The following is an 18,797-nucleotide window of genomic DNA, read 5'->3' on the forward strand; positions in this document are numbered from 1 at the left end:
TGCATATGTGCGTATGGACACAGGTGCATGTATATATACACATACATGCTCACACACATAGGTATAAAAGGCTTTTTAAAAAAAAAATCAAGAAATGAATTTGTCTTTCATTTGCAGCAATTGACTATTGGACTGAAAGGTGGCAATGATTTCATTTTGTGATGGCTGGTTAGTTTTTTCTTTTAAATCTCTGTCCTCCAATGATCGTTGACCAAATTGGAATGGTCTCCAGTGTTTGTGTTTCTTTAGTGGTGGTGGGGATTGTGTGAGGTGGATGACAGAGGGTGATGGGCAGGAATGGGGAGGATGGACTAGGGGGTGGAGGAGGAACGTGTAAATGGAATGAACGACCTTTGGTGATGCCATTAAATCATCCTTTGTACTAAACATAAATTATTAATACACTTTTAAAAAAATAATTTTCTGTTTCATTTTGAGGCCGGGGAAGGGGGAGAGGCAAGGGAGAAGCGAAGGGAGGAGAGGGAGTGGGGGGGAAGGGCAAATATCTCAGCATTTCAGATGTCCCTTAACCTCAATTGCAAACCCTTTTCCTAATGTTTTTTACAGGCTTCTATGGGTCTAACACTGAGGAAGAATCATGCCCCCTAGCGTAGCAAAGTGCTCAATCCAGTTATACTGGAGAGGATACACAGGAACCCACTTTGGCTAGTACCCAGAGTAGAGTTCCTCACCCTAGCAGTTGGAGTCTTGGGCCAGGAGGGATATGGCAGACAGGTTCTAGGGGTTGCCATCACCGTGCCTTTCCCAGATTGTTGCATGGGCGGGGATCCTAGTTAGACAGAAGGGAGGGTGTAGGTGGGTCTTGGTATGGAAAAGGGCATTGTTGTGATATGGAAGAGATTGAGAACCATTGACCCAGCTGCAGAATTTAAAACCCAAAGAGACCTTGAATCTAGCTTATCAGTATAGTGGGTAAAAACAAACAAATCAATCCAGCAAATGTCACTGAGATTTTTGTTTTCGGTTCATACAGAGTTTCAATAACATTAACTGAGATTAATATTAGCCTGGTAAAAATCCAGTCAATTGTCCCCATTTTGGGACGCTAGCCACGTTTGCAAAGATGGGGCAGAGTTCCAACCAGAGGCTGCCCTAGGGCAAAATTCTAGGTGGGGCTGTGCATGTGCTCATGAGTTAAGGGCAAGTTACACAGCTGGGCTGAGGGGTGAGCTCCAGCCACTGTCTAGCTCCCTACTGGAATGTGAATTGTATAGTATGGGGTAACAGAGCAGGGAATTCTACACCTGGCAGAGCCATTCTCTTCCATTAGTAGCTGTGAACATAGGTGCATAAGAGCTGGGACAAAGGCCAACTTATTGCACTCTGATTTCACTTTTTCCGAGTGGGGCAGAGCCCCAGCTCCCCGACGGCTAGTGTCACCACTGATTACAACAGCCTGCATGCACCATCACAGCTCTTTCCCAATCGAGGGCTGATTTACCTTCGCAGAATAGAGGCAGGTGGATAGTTTTGACAGCTCCTCATCCATTTTTCCAATGCTGAGAATTGTGGGATGGGACACATTTGAACACACACCCACCACTTAACAGCCATTTTCACTGCATCATGGATTTAGTACCTCAGGAGGGGGAGAATACAGCACCTAAATTCCATTCCCAAATACATCATGGTCTCCCCTCGCATCTATCCCAGCTGATCCTTCAGATAATGAAACCTTTCCTCACCACTCCTCCGACTCAAATGTCCAGTATGAACTACATCAACGTACGTCATTTGCAAGACAGGAAATCTTTCATTTCTCGTGGAACACGATATGTAAAATAGCACTTAGTTAACACAAGATTTTTTTGTTCTGCTTTAAGCCTATCAGTAGAAAGCTGCTCATGCAAGAAATTACCTTCAGGTTTACCTGGAATTTTAAAGGACACTTCTTCTCAAAAAACAAATCCCCCTTTCACATGAGGGGAAAGAGGGGGGCCAAGACACACACAAAAAAGCCAAACAACCCACTCGTGGCTGGACAAGAGCCATCAGACAGCATAATATACAATAATAAGACTTTGGTGTTTGTAAGGTATTGAGTGAGGGACCCATGGTCAGGCCTGGGAGAAGCCCAACAAGACTGGAGGTCAAAATGAGCCTTCAAAGCTGCTTCCAATGGACACAAGTCACTTGTGGTTTCGTTTCTCCCTCCCAGCCTTTAAGCCATCCCTGTTCAGGATTCCCCTCTCTTGCACAGTAAGCCCTCTGATTTCTAGCAGCCACCCTCTTACACCCAGCCCTTCAATCCCAAAACACCTTCCTGACCTATGACTCCGTCTTCCTGAAATCCGGCAGGCTCCCTAACTCCCTCCTGCTCCCTGACCCCCCAGCTGGCATCTGGATATCCAGTTCTCTTTCTTCCTTATGCCAACCAGTCCCCTCCCTCTTCAACCTCCTGGCCCTGATCTTCACTGATATTCTAGGAGCAGAGATCAGTGACGTGACTCTCTCTCTCTCTCTCATGTGATCAGAACTCATAAATTCTGAGGTCCCCGCTACTTGGATGTCCCCAGAATTCATCATCTCCCCCTGAAGGGAGGCTCCTCACAGTCGCAACTGCCAAACCCAAAGATAGATTTCAGCACAGCCACTGGGCCTGTTGGGTCAAGGAGTGGAGACAGGAGGAGGTACTCACAGGAACCAATCTGAAGGTTCGGTCCCATAGCTGGACTAAGCTTCTGGCAGGTTCTTCTCTTCCATTTCCTAAATCGGGCAGCCCATCCCTGCCCAAGAGCTGGGGATTAAGCTACAATTCCTGATCACTCCCTAAAGGAAGGAAGTTTTTCTTGATGCTTGTTAAGATGCTGAATCAGCCACTTTCGATGGAGTTTATCTAATGTACGTGGTCTTAGAGTAGGAGCAGGGCTGTTTGCGTCTCTCTGCTTTTTTTCTCTCTACGTTGAAATGAGAAGGATTTTGCACGCTGATACCTCATTCAGTCTGAGAAAAAAATACGCTCACTAATACTTGGTAGTTATTCATTTCCTTGCACTGTTACAACAGGACAATTTTGTATGAAGATAAACAAAAGCAGATCAAGGGCAGCGCTTCAAAACCTCCAGCTTGTCCAGAGGTTTCGACTGTCACTGGACCAGAGTCTGATCTCACAATTGCTAGTGAGACTCAGGAGCAACTCCAATGAATCTCCAGTTCCAGCAGAGTTACTCTACTTGGTCAGATCTTTTAGGACAAAGCAAATGTTGGATTTTTTAGGTGTCAGGAAAAGGTGAGGGTGAGGGCATCCCACACACACAGGATGTCCCAAGCTGCATATTCCGATATGTTCCCTTTGCATACATTAGACACGTTATATTTGTCTCTCTACTTTGGAATGATGTCAGGATTTGGCCCAATGATAACAACAGGGCCTTGAACATTTAGGCTTCTATAAGGGCCAGGAAAGCCCTGGTTCAGTTCCATGGTAGCTGAGCCGGCCCATTGCTTACATGGATCCCCGTTAATCTTCAAGCTGTCTCCCCCCCAGAGCTCTCTGGCCCGTTTCTCAGAGTGGGAGATGTACAGATTCAGCCCTGTCCGCCTTACTCACCCAAGTAGTCCTGACTCACAGAGAGGAACTCATTGACCGAAGGGCAGGCCCAACGTCAGCAGGTTGAAGATGCAGCATGGGGGTGGGGGAGGGGGATCTGACAAGCTGAGCTCAATAAGCAAAGCACTTGCAAAAGAGCAGCCACCAGGAAAAACAACCACCCGACCTTGTTAGAAACAAGGCAGGAAAGCCAGAGCCCTCTGGGAGATGAAGCTAGGTGAGAGCCTGTAAATTCCGCTGACTTCTAGGAGATGGCTGTTGTCCATGGTGCTGAACATGCAGTCCCAAATTAAATGCCAGTAAGAACATGCCATCCTGAAACCGGAGACCAGAACAAGTCTGACAGACTAAACGCTCAGTCATCAGCTGCAGACACTGCATGACAGCCTGCCTCAGATAATGTTTATTACAGTGACCGTTCTTAAGCGGAGCTGCCTGAAATTGATCTCTCCGGTGTCGGAGGTGTCCCAGTCCTCAGCACAGAATTCCCCTGTGGCTGTGGTTAACATGTTGCAAAAAGTTAGGTGCAGACAGGTCATCAAAACAATCTCATGGCTTGGTTTTCCATCAGCACCTTCATTGACCTAAGGCAGGCATTCTGATCTGCAGGGAAATGAATCTAAACTACAGCAGGATCCCTAGCTTAGTGGCTGCTTTTTTCTCTTAATCTCAGAGATAAAACAGATTTACAACATTGTGAACAATGCCCGCACAAAATAGATTGGAGGGGCGGGGAGATCTGACCCCAGGTGATTAGGGCCTGATCCTGGGAAGATGCTGTGCTGCCACTCATTTACATCACTGAACAAGATCAGTCCCTCATCCACTCCCAGCCCCACCTCTCACCCTAATTTCCAGCTTTCAAAGACGTTGTGAGCCAGGATTTGCTCTGCTTTAGCAGAAGAAAAAGAAAAAGGGAATTAAAAGCAACTGGGAGAGAGCATGGTTCTTCTCTCAGTAGCAAATACTCATTGTTGCCAGGGAGAATGTGATGAGTTCAATCTTGTCTCATGTACAATAGTGGATTTACTTGTACCAAAAGCCAAACAATCTGTTTGTTTGACATGTTTTTTCTTGTACAATTTCACATCCTCGTTCCCTGCAAGTCCACTCCTAACATCACAATGAACGATCCCTGAGAGGAATCCAGAACCCAGAACCTCTCCTTACTCCAAAGAGTGTTTAAAGTGCTCTGCATCTCTCAGACTTTAGCCCAGCATCAAGTGGTTTCAGGTCTACACGGTAACAGTAACTCAGTCCTTTTAACTGATTATTTCCATTACTGCAGCCCAAGCATATAAGAACTAGGATGGACTTGAGCAGATCCCACAGGAATCAGTCCTGACTAGCTTTCCAATCAGAACAACCAGCTGGGGACTGAGTAAGAGCCAAATTCTCAACGAGAGAAATTACAGCCATAAAAACTAAAGCAAAGAGATTCCTTGCGCTTATTTCAGAGCATGTTTAACGTTACGGTGGGATTGTGACTCAAATAAGGGAGTTAGAAAGGGAAAGTAAATCATCCCTGTGAGGAAAATATTATAAGCCAAGACTCTTTCTACTCTGAGACTTTTCCTGCCTTTGTTCCCATCTCAACGGGGGCTGAGGGGCTGAATTGGAAATTCCTGCTCTTGTTGTTAGATGGGGGCTGTGAAGACTACAGGTCTCCCCTTCCAAATGATGTCTCAGTTCTTGGGCAGGTAAAGACTGGCATGCTCTGGAGTTATAACATTCAGCTATCAGGGCAAGAGGCAGGACTCTAGTACTGCTGAAAAGCAACCCCATGTGATAGAATGGCTCTGACAAAAGGGACCACACACCCAGTTCTTCTCAGCTGGAACAGAGATGGTTGTGAAGTGGTGCTTTAGTGTGAACCTCAGAGATGCAGCGGACCCTGTGAGAAATGGGATGCCTATCACAAACCAGAGCAAAGTGGTACTTCACCCAGAGTACTTTGGGCTTCCTGCATGGGGCACAAAGAATTTCAGGGGTTTGTATTCCTTGAAATACTGCTAGCAAAGAGAACGCTTTTCAAGTCAGGAGTAGATTGAGTGACCGGTGCATTAATACCCACGAGAAGCAAAGGGGACAGCAACCTTACTGTGACTCAGCCAAAATAACTCCAAACCCCAAAGGCTGGATTGCTGGAGGGTTTGTTTCCATTATTGATGCTGTAAAATGTCAGACACATTAAAAAACAAACTAAAAAAAACCAAAGACGAAATCATATTTGCAGAATATTAATGCATGGATGTCCAAAGCAAATCACAATACCGATTACTTTTTACATGAGACCACCACGTTTGATTTTCTTTGGTGGTTAAATTGGTCAATCACATTCTTTCCATAGTCAAAAACAACCCAGGCCCTTCTTTGTAATCTTAGAGGCAACCTTTTCAGTTGTTTTCTAAGTGGGCATAGTAAATAAAGGTTCAAAGACGCATTTATAGGCCTGATTTCAGGGATGCTGAGGACACAGAACTTCAGCTGAAGTCAATGGTAGCTGCAAGCACTCACAACCTCTGAAAATTAAGCCTTGACTCCATAGTCACTTCTAGCCAGGGATCTCAAAGCCCTTCACAAACCATAAACTTCTTTAACAAACATCCCAGAAATAGGATGGAGATTTTGCCTTTGGGGTTTGCCACTGAGAGCCTGACATACGTCCTTTGTCCTAGAACTTTTTGTTATTGTAAAGAAATGTGAGTTTGGCGACGAACAAGAAGAGCAAGGTGTAAAGAAGAACTAGAAAGCAGGATATGCCTCTACCAATCCCATGGTTTTCCAGCTGACAGTGCTTGTCTACACAGACGTGATCACAGGAACTAGGTGACTTCATAGGGTACCTACTAATGCCTGTTGAGAGCATTGTCTCTAGCACCCAGGGGATGGGGAGGCAGTTGGCCTTCTGTTGCTCTTAGCCCTGGATACTCTTGCTGCTGAGGCTACTCTTAAAGAAAATGCCCAGGGTACTCGCTCCTGTCTTGCAGTTTGGATTTAACGGCCAAAGCAAAGAGAGACGGAATTTGGAGACTTCTCCTGCAGTGGACTTTGATTTCTACAGAACCAACTATGTGAGCTCCTTTAATTCATGCATGTTTGGTCTAGTGCTCACAGTTACCAGTTAGCCTGTGGGCTGGCTGGTTAACACTAGAGGCAGCCTGTACGCAGCAGCTGTGAGGGTGTGCAGCACTGCTCATTGTATCAAGTCTGAGCTTTGGAGTTAATCAGGGAGAGACACTAATAGCCACTGGTTAACCACTTACTTTTAACTAGGAACATCTGCTGCCTGTGGGTACCCGGCAGGATATGTTTGTCAGTAGCAAAGAGTCTTTCATCCCCTTGATTTAAATACCTTTTCCCGGGGATTAAAAAAATACGGGCTAAAACTCCTGTCGCTTTAGCCGAGCAGAAAGTCTGTCTCAGCAGGAATGGCCTGGATGAGGTCACAGCTACGTTCCGCAGAGGTAAAAAAACCCACAGTAGCTTGCCATACTCTTCTCCTTCCTCCCATATCGGGGGAGGTGGGGGGTGGGACACCCTTGGTTTCAGCTGGGTTTTACCAGAGATATCCCATACGCATCACAATGAGCTTTGCTGTAAAATTCACTGCACAGAGGTTAATCTAGATGTCAACATTGCCTGACAGCAGTGAAATTACTCCAGGGCAGTGCTCCTTCTGAAGTCTTAATATAACAGTCAATTCCATCCTGCCTGCAGGAAATGAAAGTTTTCTGCTTTGTGTGCGGAATCATTCAACACCAATTTTCTCACTGTTTGAAGTCCAAACTGTAGTCTTCAGATTCATCTCACATTAAGACTTTCACTGAGTTTAAAAAGTCTGTTTGTCAGTCCTGGAAAACTGCAAGGACACAAAGGAAAAGTGGCGGGGGGGTTGAGGGAATCTTATCGCACTTACACCAACAAAATCAAAGGGCTTGCGCCAGTCCTATTTTTTCTGAAGGAAGCGAATGCAGCAACTTCACTTTGCTGCTTGATATTTAGATAAGACCTGGGAGGTTGGAAACCAACAGAGAGACAGCGTGTGCAAAAGGAAAAATATTCAGACCTCCCAGTACTATGATCTCCTTCAGAGGCATTTCGGTTATCTCCTGCTGGGCCCTTGTCTTAAGAAACCATTAGTTCAGCAGCTAAATACCCCTTCAGAAAAGCTGCTGAAGTTCAGGTTGTAGGATCAGTCGCTTTTTGGCTCAGAGATCAGTTCCCATAGGGAATTCCTGAGGGTCTACATGAGGTGGATGTTATGTGATAAAGATCCATTTCCTTTGAGGGAAGTTAAAGCTGGTTGTTTTAGAAGAAGACAGAGGCTGTAAAGAAGAATCGTTCCATTTGTCTAAAAAGGCTTGTGAAATTGTGGCCAGTGAGGAATCACAGAAGCTAGAGGTGAAAATGACCTATTAGATCACTTAGCCTGTCTGCTGGGGTCCAAAACAAGATTGTTCCCCAAAACTGTCTAGTCCCTTTGTTCAGTACAGTTTTAAAAATCCCAAGCAATGAGACTTCTACCACTTTACTTGGGAAACCGTGCCACTGCCTACTGTTGTACGGACAAGGAACAAAGGGCATAGAAGTGACTGAAGGATGCGCTGTTATGTCTGCATCCCACTGGGAGCAGAGACTACATACGCTTGTGCCATTTGTGACACTGTAGTCTGCCACTCAGGATGCGTGTCTTCATGCACATTCGCTGGGCTAGAAACAGGACGCACAAGGTCTCAGCAGGAGCACAGTTTCTAGTAGTAATTCTGGGGAAGAACTAAGCAGGTTTTTCCACTCAGCCATTATGCTAATGGGGCATAAAGTGACATGCTCCCCTTGCAACTTCTGCTCCTTTGAAATCCAACAGTATGCTGATCCCAATGGTTCAGTCCCAGCCCGCTCCTTTAAAAAGGCCCAGCAGCACAGCAAAGCAAGAGCAGCCTGCCTGATGCTTTTCTTGGCACCGGCATCCTGTCTTCCCACAATGCACAGGGCACAAAGGTATGGAGCCATCAGACCCAATCGCAGGCCAACCCCCTCCATCCCGCCAGCTCCCGCTGTGAAATGTGAAAATCCAGTTAGAGAAACTGAGTATGCATCCCAAAAACACTCCTTTCCCTGCAGAGTGGAGCAACTGAACGGCATGCAGCACAACCCAGGCTTCTCCTGGTAAACAGGAGGGACTACTTCAGAGCCAGCAAGGTGAAGGACCCAAGTGGTAAACATCCCGTCAGAGATTAAATCCTCCCAGATCCCCATCTTTGTACAAAAAATACTGCAGAGTCTTAAACTGAGTCTCGATGAATGGAAAGCCAAGGGGGCCAACCTATCCTTTCTGGTGTGTCTGTCTTCTCAACGATTGGTTCTTCCTTGCCCTGAAACTGGCACATGTCCTCAGATGACAGATACTCTAGACTCTCCCTCACATTCTCAGTCAGGCTTCTATAGGCTAGGCCTCAGCATGACCCCACTGCCAGCATCCCATTTAGTGGTGTGTAATTGAGCTCCTCATTGGGCTTCAGCTGCTAAATGTTCCAGGGCAGGTGAACACATGTAACTGTATAGGAAGGCAATGCGCCTGGTCCACAGTTTTAGCCCAGTAAACTGGTACAGAATGGGGACACACCGTCCGGGGCCGCTGAGAGGTGTAAAGGTCAGCCTGCAGAGAGCAAGGAAGGCCTTCTTTCTCAATACGTTTGGCTATTAGCCTTGAGTACAACATTCTTCACTCACAGCCTGTAAAATGAGAGAGTCACCATTGGGTGGAGGAAGTGAAATGCCTCGTTATTAAAAATAAATACGCAACCATAATACAACTGCCTAAGATCCCAGCTCTGAACTTCACCTGCAGATTGACCAATGACAAATAAATACACCCAACGAACAACAGTGCTGAAAATCAATTCCTTCTTCACTTACCTGCCAAGATCTGGATTCAGTTACAGTTGATATCACTACCACATTAGGCAGAAAATGCACTTGGGTCCTGACAGGCAAAGGCCTTACTTCTGAAGTGAAAACAGCAGTCTCAGCTTTGGATTTCCCTGCCTTTGTCCCTGAAAGGTGTGACATTGCTCAAGCCTTGTGCTCCTTGTATTTCAGACCAGAAAAGCTCACGACCCAGCACAGTTCAGACCCCTGCCCACTGGCGACCTTTGCTTTTGCTTTTTTTCCAGTGTTTGCCCAGGATTATGGCCTCATTTTCCTGTAGTCCCAATCACACAATTTGTTTTTCATTTATTTCCATTTCTACCAGCAGCACCACTTGAATTTAATACAACACTAGCCCTTCCTAATACAACCTTGGTTTACTTAGAAGTCCAGTGCACCTCTTGCGTTAACACTGTCCCCTTCCTTAATAGGCCTTTTCCAAGCGCTGTCTAATGGAGACAGCTTAGTCTACCCACTACTGGAGAGAGGCAGTCAGCTGAGCTTTGAGGACCACATTTTCAAAAGCAGCCTCAACAGTGGAACCCCAACATTTTCACATGTTCTTCCACACCCAAGTTTTTTGCATGCCATTTTACAGACCCAGGTTCATGCAAATTCAAAACCTTGAACTCATGTGCACGTGCCAGGTGACCAGGTGCCTAGCTACCCGGTTTGCACATACAAAACACACACAACTATCCAAAGCTGAGAGGAGCGTGCAAACTTTTGACTGTAGAAAGCTGTGTGCGCAACAACGTGGGCTTGCAAACTAGCAGGCTGACTTCAAGAGATGGGGTTGGAGCCCATTTAAATCCTGAGCTCTAGATGATCCACCATTAAGAAACATTAACTTCATCTAAGTGTTGGAAACAGGGAAAATCACAGAATACATATATAAAAAAACCCAACCCTATGAGAGCCCTGAGACCAGAACCCAGGGCCAATGAAGGATTGCTGTGCCAAGGGCACAGCTCCAGTGCCTTCAAACACAGTAGGTTATTGCATCTCGGTGACACCCTTGAAAGGATTTTTCTGAGGCTAGTCTTTTCCATAATGAAAACGTCCCACTGTCTGTGCAATGAATGGCAACAGTCCTGCTCTCAGAGGGTCCAAGACTGCACTCAGGTCTGGTCCACCTCTTCTTTCACAGAGCAACCAGGACCAGCTCAGTCAAAGGGAGAAAGTAATGGGAATGCCCGGGTATGGGGCTGTGGGGAGGGGAATTGAAATCAGCCTAAGCCAGAGCCAACTGCTGTCCTTGGGGCCTGGCAGGGGTAACCGTGCCGTGGGAGAGCTGTGGCGTTCCTGGCAGCAGAGTGATAGTCGACCCTCTTCATGGGGGGAGCAAATGGAGGATCTGCACCATGCTTGAACCACTGGTGCCTCCCATGCCCACAAAAGCACCCCACATTAGAAGGAGAAGAGCTGTGTTTTAGGGCACACTGTGTGGGTTCCCCAAATTCTGCCCTTTCTCCGACATTGTGAGGCCACACAAGCTCTGTGACCATCAGGAACTTCTGTTCCTGTGGTGGGTGAAAGAGCCACCCACACTGACTAAAGGGGCTCCGTATTAATCCCAGCAAAAAGGAGACTCCTAGGTATGTGTTCCCCCATAACTCGGCCCAGCTTCCTTCCCAGCTCCCACCGCACGTCTACAAGGGATGCAACCATTTCCTCTCACCCTTACAAAAAAAAAAAACCACACACACACACAAGCAAAACCCAACACCCACAGGCATAAAGCAGCAGCAGAAGGGGAAACTCCATGGCACGGCGTCTATCCTGCCTTGCTTTTTGCTGAGCAGCTGCTCAAAACAAGCTTTGACAAGAGAACCTTTTTTTCAAAGCCATAATTGCATCTGGTGGGGCTAAGAATAGGGCAGTCGAACAGCCTGAATCTCAGTCTCAGGAGCTTAACATCTTCCCGGGGACAACATCCTCTCCTTTCATTAGACCAGTTATTAATAACCATGCTGCATTTCAGCCTGATCTCTTCCCTTGCTCATGCCCTCACCTTGCTCAGGTGCCCATACACACAGCTGGCTTGGGGAACCCACTGCTCCTGGGAAAGAGGGGGGGAATCCCTGGTTTGCAGCAGAGATGTTCCTAAATTTAACATGGGAATGTGGGGGTTTATGAGTGCTATGACTGGGGGAAGTGGTTTGAAGGGTTGGTTAAATGGGAGGAGACACCTCACAAAAGCCAGCCCCCATTGTCCAGGTGCCACAAGAGAAGAAAGCCAGGCGGAGCATGGGGGAAGTGGTGATCCAGACCGTGGATCCATCTCTGGGGCCACCAATGCCCCCGCCCCACCTGCCCTCCTGCCAAGAGCTCGGCATGTTACCCGAAGCGACCCATACGCAGTCATGCAATAGTACTACACCAATGGCCCCGTGCACGGCACTGTCTCTAGAGTCTGCTGCATTGGCCTCGCCCATCACCACACAGCACGGACAGATTCTGGGTTTTTTAAGGAGGGCCGAATCATCGCGTTTTATCCCCCCCCCCCCTTCGCCAATGCCTTTACTCCAGCCAGCACCACCTGAGCCGAATAAGCTACTGCATCCATCCCTCTTCGGCAGCCTTAGTCCCTGCACGCTGCCTCCGCTCCGCAAGCACCAGAGAGGCCTTCCCCGTGCCCTGCTTACTTGCCTCCCTGGGCTGGGGCCCCCTCGTCTGATTTAAGCCCTGAACAAATAAATGGGGTGATTGTCGGGGGGGAGGGGATGAGGGTTTTCCTCTGTAGCATGCCACAACTATGTCCCTCGCTGGACAGAGGCATCCTTTCTCGAATGCAGCCCCTCCCATCCATTGCTCTGGGCAAGGGGTGCTGGTGGGGGGAGGGGGAGAGAGGATCCCCCCCACTCCTTCCATGACAAGTGCCACATCCCACCCAGCTCTTTCTGTGCCTGCAGTGGTCGTCTTTCAGACTCTGCCTTGACAATGGCTGCGGTGCACGCGCCCTCTTCCTGGCTAGAGCTGCCAAGTGAAGTGTTCTCCCCTCGGCCTCGATTCGCCGGAAGAGAAATGAACCAGAAACGTTTGTTTCCCAGGCCTGCGCCAAGCAGGAGCCAGCCTCCGAGGAAGCTTTTCACCAGGAGGTTGATTTCTTTTATTGATGGGGGCGTGGGACAGGGACTGCTTCTCTCCCTCACTCTACACTGGCTCTCCCCCTCCCCTTGGCCGGGCCTTCGTCTCATTGAGATGCAAGGCGGTTGGCAGGGGCCATTTGCTGAGCCATATCCTCCTGAAAGCACCACCTTCCCCTCCCACATCTCCCCGGGTTGCCTGTGGAGCTATTCTTCAGCCTCTGCATTTTCACAGCAGCTCAAAGGCAGATGCATCAATCCTTTCAGGGCCTGGAGACGTGAGGGGAATGTCAACGGGACCTGGGCAGGTGCTGAGAGGTTGTCAGCCATCTCCCAGACCCCTTCGTTTCCCCTGCACCCCCTTGGGCTCTCCAGTAGGTATTGGACCAAGGGCGAAGGGAATATATGGTGGGTGTGGGGGGAAGGGAGGAGGGGCAACCCTGCAGTAAGATCCCCACCAGACTGCAAACCACAGTCTTTGAACACATGCTGGGGGGAAAGCCCTGATTTCAGCGGCGTTGCGCCAGGGATGAATTTGGCCCATCTGTATGGTGGGGGCTCTCCTCACATCTCTATCATGTCCCCCGGCAAAATAATAGGGGTAGAAAGTTTTGCTTTCAAAACCACCACCTATTTGGGGGTGACACACGGGCTGGGGGCCTGTCCCGCATGCTGAAGGGCAGTCAGAGGCGTTAGAATGGCACTGGAAGGTGTTTCGTGCCCCTAGGCAACTCTGCTTTCTGTATGGCTCTCACAGGCAGCTGCTCTGGTCCCCGACCTGGATCCCCAGAGTCTGACAAAGGGGTGGTGCCGGGTTCAGTTCCTGTTGTCTGTTTTCTGTGGGAGGGTGGCCATTTCTCGTGTGTGGTTTACCCGTAGGTGCCGCGATCCTTTACTGTATGTTCCGAAAGCCTTGAGTCTATACATTTAAGAATCGGCAAATTAGAAAAATTGTCCTGAAATGTTGAAAGGAGGAAAAGGGTGGGAAGATGGGCAGGTGGAATTGGTAAAAGCAAGTTCCTCCAGGGACACTGCCCTGGCTCAGAGCCCAAACGCCCTGTGGGGCTGAGTCACACATTCAGTGCATATCTTACAGACAGGGCAGGGCCTCCTCCCAAGCTTTCCCCTGGGACTGCGTCTTTGCGCTAGCAAAAGTCTTGAGTTCAGCCCCAGCCAGCGGACAAAGCACAGCAGGGTCATATTTCACTGCTCCACAGCTTGGGTGAAAGATTCCTCCTCCTCCTCCTTTTTTTTTTTTTTTTTTAAGTACTTTTAAGTTTCTTCTCTTCTTTTTTGTTCTTTAAAGTCTTATAGTTTCTGTAACAGCAGCTTCTTTCTGTATTGGTGTGGAAGGTATATATATCTATATCTATATATCTATAAATATATATAAGCCAAACTGCCTTACAGGTTGTTTTTTGTTTTGTTTTTCAGTGTTGTATGTGTAGCAGGCACTTGAGTTTATATGAAGATGGTTACTTGGGGACTGTAGGGGGTGAGGAGAAGAGGAGGTAGGGAGGGTGGAGGAAGGAAGGAGCAGGAAATTTTGACAAGTGGCCACTGCTAGCCAAGGATGTCCAGGTAGATTGGTGTGGCCTTGCCCAGAGCATGAAGGATCTTGTAGATTTCCTTGATGTTGAGCCTTTGCTGAGGCTCCCTCTGCCAGCAGCCCAACATGATATCATAAATCTCCTTGGGACAGACTCGAGGCCTCTCCAAGACTCGGCCTTGGGTGATGCACTCGATGACCTGAAACACAGAACAGAGAGGGTGAGTCCCACCCAGCGAAGCGCTGAGAATGTCCCTTGGCCGAATCTGCTTAGCCTTTGATGGTAGCCAACATTTCATTAAAGCACTAATGAGCCAGCAGATCCCTCTGAGTTGAGGTGTGCAGGCTCCCAGCTGGTGATATGCAGCAACAGATTCTCAGCACTTGCCTCCTGATTTACAGATGCAGTTTTGCAATCTCAATGAAATACACCTTTAATTTTGCAACCGCTATTAACTCCAGGCACAACTCCTCCCAGTTTGACGCCTAATTACCTGACTGCACCGAGAGATCAGAAGGTTTAGTCAAGCAGGAATCCCATGGTAATTTATATAGAAGAGGAGAGGCTAAACCGGCAAGTGATATATCAGTTTTTCCTGACACTGTAAGAAAAAGTTAATTTTTTAAACATCATCAGTCATTTTTTATTCTGCAAATGAAAGTCTTTTCCACGGCAAAACCCAGGAACATTCTACTAGGGGGATTTCAGAACATCACTTCCCACCTGCCTCTCCCAGAGCAAAATTGTCTAATTTTCGATGTTTGAAAGCAGCAAAAACACCAACATTTCAGCCTGGATCAAATTCGTGACGGAAGAAAATCTTGCAAATGTTCACACAGGTCAGGTTGTTGCCACTAATGAGAAAAATGCGAGCGGCTGGCTCTTGCAGCATGAAATGGTGTATTTAGAGTAACTCCAGGGGAAATCAATCCCCCAAGCACCTGCTTTTTGCATCCTGCTCACCATGGAAAAGGATGTAAAGGGGGGGAGAGGGGAAAGTGACTTGTCAGAGAGCTGTTATTACTGACTGACCCCCCGGTCTCTGGAGTTGATGAGGCCCAGCACAGCACTGTGGTGTGTAGTGACCTGACATAAACTGTGAATAAACACAGATCCCAAACAGCACGTTGAGGCAAGCAAACCAGCGAGGGGGACCTGAAGTTTATCACTTGTGACTAGTAATGGGGCCTGCCATACATCCAAACAGATAGTTACTGCTCTGATGTTTGCATAGAAATAAATAGCGAGAGAAGCAATGAGGAGGAGCTGCTGATGGGAGGGTGATGACAGTATAGTGCTGCAGATGTGACGCCATTGCTATACAGCCGAAGGCAGAGTCAACTTTCGGGACCTTGGTGGAGCAGGCAAAGAGAGATGACCTAGGATCACTAATAGGTGTTCTGTATTCGAAAGACCCATGGTGAGCTCCTATCTCTAGAGAGGAAGCAAGGTTTAGATTTAACCAGCAGGGCTTGCTTGGGTCTTCTGGTGGTCTCTCACTAGCAATGTGCCCTATTCCACCTTCCCCTCAGTGAGGGTCTCTTCTAGCGCTTGGCAGAACATCTAAAAATGCTCATTTTAACTTTAAAGGGCCAACGGCCAGATAAAATTTAGACTCATGTCCCTGTAGATGTCCTGGGGTGGATGGAGGATGTGTATCCCAGACTTGCTCATCCTAATTAAAAGTGACAGTCTAAGAGCTAAACTGTTGCTGGTGGAGTCACTTCTCCAGATGCCCCTGAACTGTGCATGAGTCTCCACAGCTTGCTTCTGACCAGCAGGCCAACAGCAAAGAAGCCACTGCAGGCAAAGGCCTAACATTTGGGGAGATGAATGTGCAAGTCCTGCACAGCTTTCCTGTGAATTCTCTCCTTTGGGGAGAAACGGGAAAGTGATGGATGAAGGACTGGGTCAGGCAGAGCTGGAGGTGACTATGTTTGAAAGTCCCCCCGTCTGGATGTAGCAGTACTATTCCTAACTCAATAGTACCAGCTTTATATGTCCAAAGCCCTGTCCAGACATTAACTAACACTTTCAGGTTGGTAGATGGGTTAGTTTGATTATCCCCATTTCACAGACAGGGAAACTGAGACAGGTGTTGTCTGGATTCCAGCATGGCAGTTCAAACCTATAGGATGTATGTGTGCTCATTTGTGTGTGTGTGGTGGGGGGGGTGTATTTACCTCCATGTCATATGCAAGAACAGCTCATAAAGTATCATGACAAATGGCTTCTGTGATCATTTATGTCACTCTTTAAAATGTTTGTGTGTGCTGCTTTGGGAAGTGCAAGCAGGGCCCAAAGAGCACAGGAATGGGCAAGTATTAGCGATGTAAAGAAGCACCTTGGATAGTCCCTCTCTGCAACTCACTCAATTAAAGGATCTGTGTCCGGAAAGCAGAAAACGCACATTTCTTCTTACAAGAGGTGACATTTCTGAAATCCATTAGACACACAATCAGATAAAAATGTACACGTTTTCCCCACACAGCTCTGCGCTCAAACTTGAGCCGGAGCACCGCCTGCTATTCCAGATTTGCCTCCCCTGGACATTTTTGCTGATGTAACTCTGCAACTCCTGCTATTCCCAGTCCTGAGAGTGCTTCTACACTTATTTAGCCAAATAGGGTGGTGCTTATGTAGCTAAATCATGGATGTGGGAGTCCAGGGACCTGGGATCTACTCCCCGCTCTGTCACTGACTTGCTGTGTGAGTCTCTGTGCCTCAGTTTCTCTGTACAATAAGGCGAGTTACCCTTCTGGAAGGTGCTTTGATTCTATGCCTAAACAGAGCCCTACGAGTGGCACGCCTTAATTGCCACTATTATTGTGAACATCTGGGAGGTGACCGTCAAACTCAGTGCACTGATTGCTCTGAAAGTCTTGTTGTGAGGTGTACATGAACATACGAGGGAAATGCCTGGACCACAGATGCCTGTTTGCTGCACATGTTGTATTTCCCAAATTTCTCCCAGCTTGGGGTGCACATTGAATGGTCTGACCCAGCTTTCTAAAGAATGCTGGGGTTCCACCCCATCCCTGCCCCTCACCACCTACAGCCCTCGCTAGGACCAACATTTTAGATGCCCCTGGTTGGGAATTCTGCTTAGTTCTTCCATACACCCAGCTGCAGCGTAATGTATTCATGAAATAATTTACCTGCAATGGGCTGCTGTTTAAAGCCAGCCAACTCAGTTCCAGTGAGGGATGGGTTAGCCCTCCCACCCATGTACCTTACTATACCTGCGGTTGACTCAAATGCAGGAGGAAAGGGTGTGGTGGGATGGCAGGAACTATGGTTTGGGGTCTTTTCTCAATGTAAGAGCCTTTGTCAGACTGCATTTCCCAGGCAAAAGCCACAGCTTCACCAACCCCTTCCCCTGAGAGGCTGTGATGCTGTTACGGGCAATGCCACCCGAGGTGGGGAGGTCTAGGACTTCCTCCTGAGAATGTGAAAAGTGGTGGTGTGCTCTGGCTTTCAAGGTGGATAAGGGAAGCGAAATAACCCACTTCCAGGTTTCAAAATGCCCCAAACATTCTGCAGCAAACACACTGTTTGACAATGCCCCTTTCTATCATGTCTTGTCTCTCCTTCCCAGCCCAAGACACCCTGGATTATCCAGTACCTCGGTGTTTGAGAGCTGGAACCAGGGCTGCTTCCCATATGTGAAGATCTCCCAGAGGATCACCCCAAAGCTCCAGACGTCACTCTCTGTCGTGAACTTCCGGTACATGATGCTCTCAGGGGGCATCCAGCGAATGGGCAGCATGGTGTGTCCTCCAACCTGCAAGGGGACAAAGGCACAGGCAAATCTGGGTTATCAAAGACAAAGGAGAGGGGAAAGGCTGCACTTAGTGCAGGCTACCTGGACATGTAGATGTTCAGACAGGCTAGGCTAGCTAACTCCTCCCTCTAATCCCCCACACACCCACCAATGCAAACTGGCTAATATCATAATATGATGGATTGGAGGTGAAAGATATTGAGATACATGATCAGCTACAACGATTTCCCTCTTCCCAAATCTGACTTATAAAGTAATACAACAAAATGCCTAGAACGTGTTCAACAGCTGATGAATCAACAAAAGGCAGGCAATGTGTAGTCTAAACCAAAGCGGCATCTTTAGCCTTCCTGTGCCTAGATATTGCAGAAGGAATGGAACATTCAGTTTTATGACTGAAATACATAGAAGTACGTATGACGGAGGTATCTCAATGTTCTTTATAGCTCTCCTGCTGCCAGTGACAGCCTAAGCCAGTTTGGGCACCTATTAAATAATTGCACAAGGGGGTGTGCACCCATAAAACTGCACCACGAATCCACTCAGAGACAAGCAGTGGCAGATGCAAAAGCATAGTCCGTGGATGAAGGCTTGGCCTTCATTCACTGAGATACGTGGCGATGGGTGCAGCATAAGGACCAACTAATAAAGGCAAGTCTTCCCCTGAATGTCTGAAATCTGTGGAGCCCTTGAAATAATAGCCTGAGACTCCTTCCCCCTGAGGAATGCTGAGCAGGGGCAGCCATTTCTGGGACGGAGCTCCCCCCGTCTGCAGTACATTTCAGTCAAACAGGGACAAGCAGCAGTAGCAAGAAAGCAGAAGGAATCACCTTGTACTTGTTAGAGATTTTTGTACAGCTAAAGTCTCTGAG

At 47.8% G+C, this 18,797-nt stretch overlaps 1 protein-coding gene across 1 annotated transcript in view; it reads right to left on the reverse strand.

Moving 5' to 3' along the window:
- Positions 1–13,026: 13,026 nt before the first annotated feature.
- NTRK3 (neurotrophic receptor tyrosine kinase 3) overlaps positions 13,027–18,797 on the reverse strand; it is a 297,966-nt gene continuing 292,195 nt past the window's right edge. Inside the window, exons 16-17 of the mRNA XM_067555657.1 lie at positions 17,767–17,925; positions 13,027–14,340 (exon numbers count right to left, since the gene is read on the reverse strand). Of these exons, the coding sequence (XP_067411758.1) occupies positions 14,155–14,340; positions 17,767–17,925 (345 nt within the window). The 3' untranslated portion in view covers positions 13,027–14,154. The remainder of the gene's footprint in view (positions 14,341–17,766; positions 17,926–18,797) is intronic.

The sequence above is a fragment of the Emydura macquarii genome, unplaced genomic scaffold (assembly GCF_026122565.2).
Source record: "Emydura macquarii macquarii isolate MOO-44397 ecotype Brisbane River unplaced genomic scaffold, CSIRO-AGI_Emac_v2 contig_1644, whole genome shotgun sequence".
Lineage (NCBI taxonomy): Eukaryota > Metazoa > Chordata > Testudines > Chelidae > Emydura > Emydura macquarii.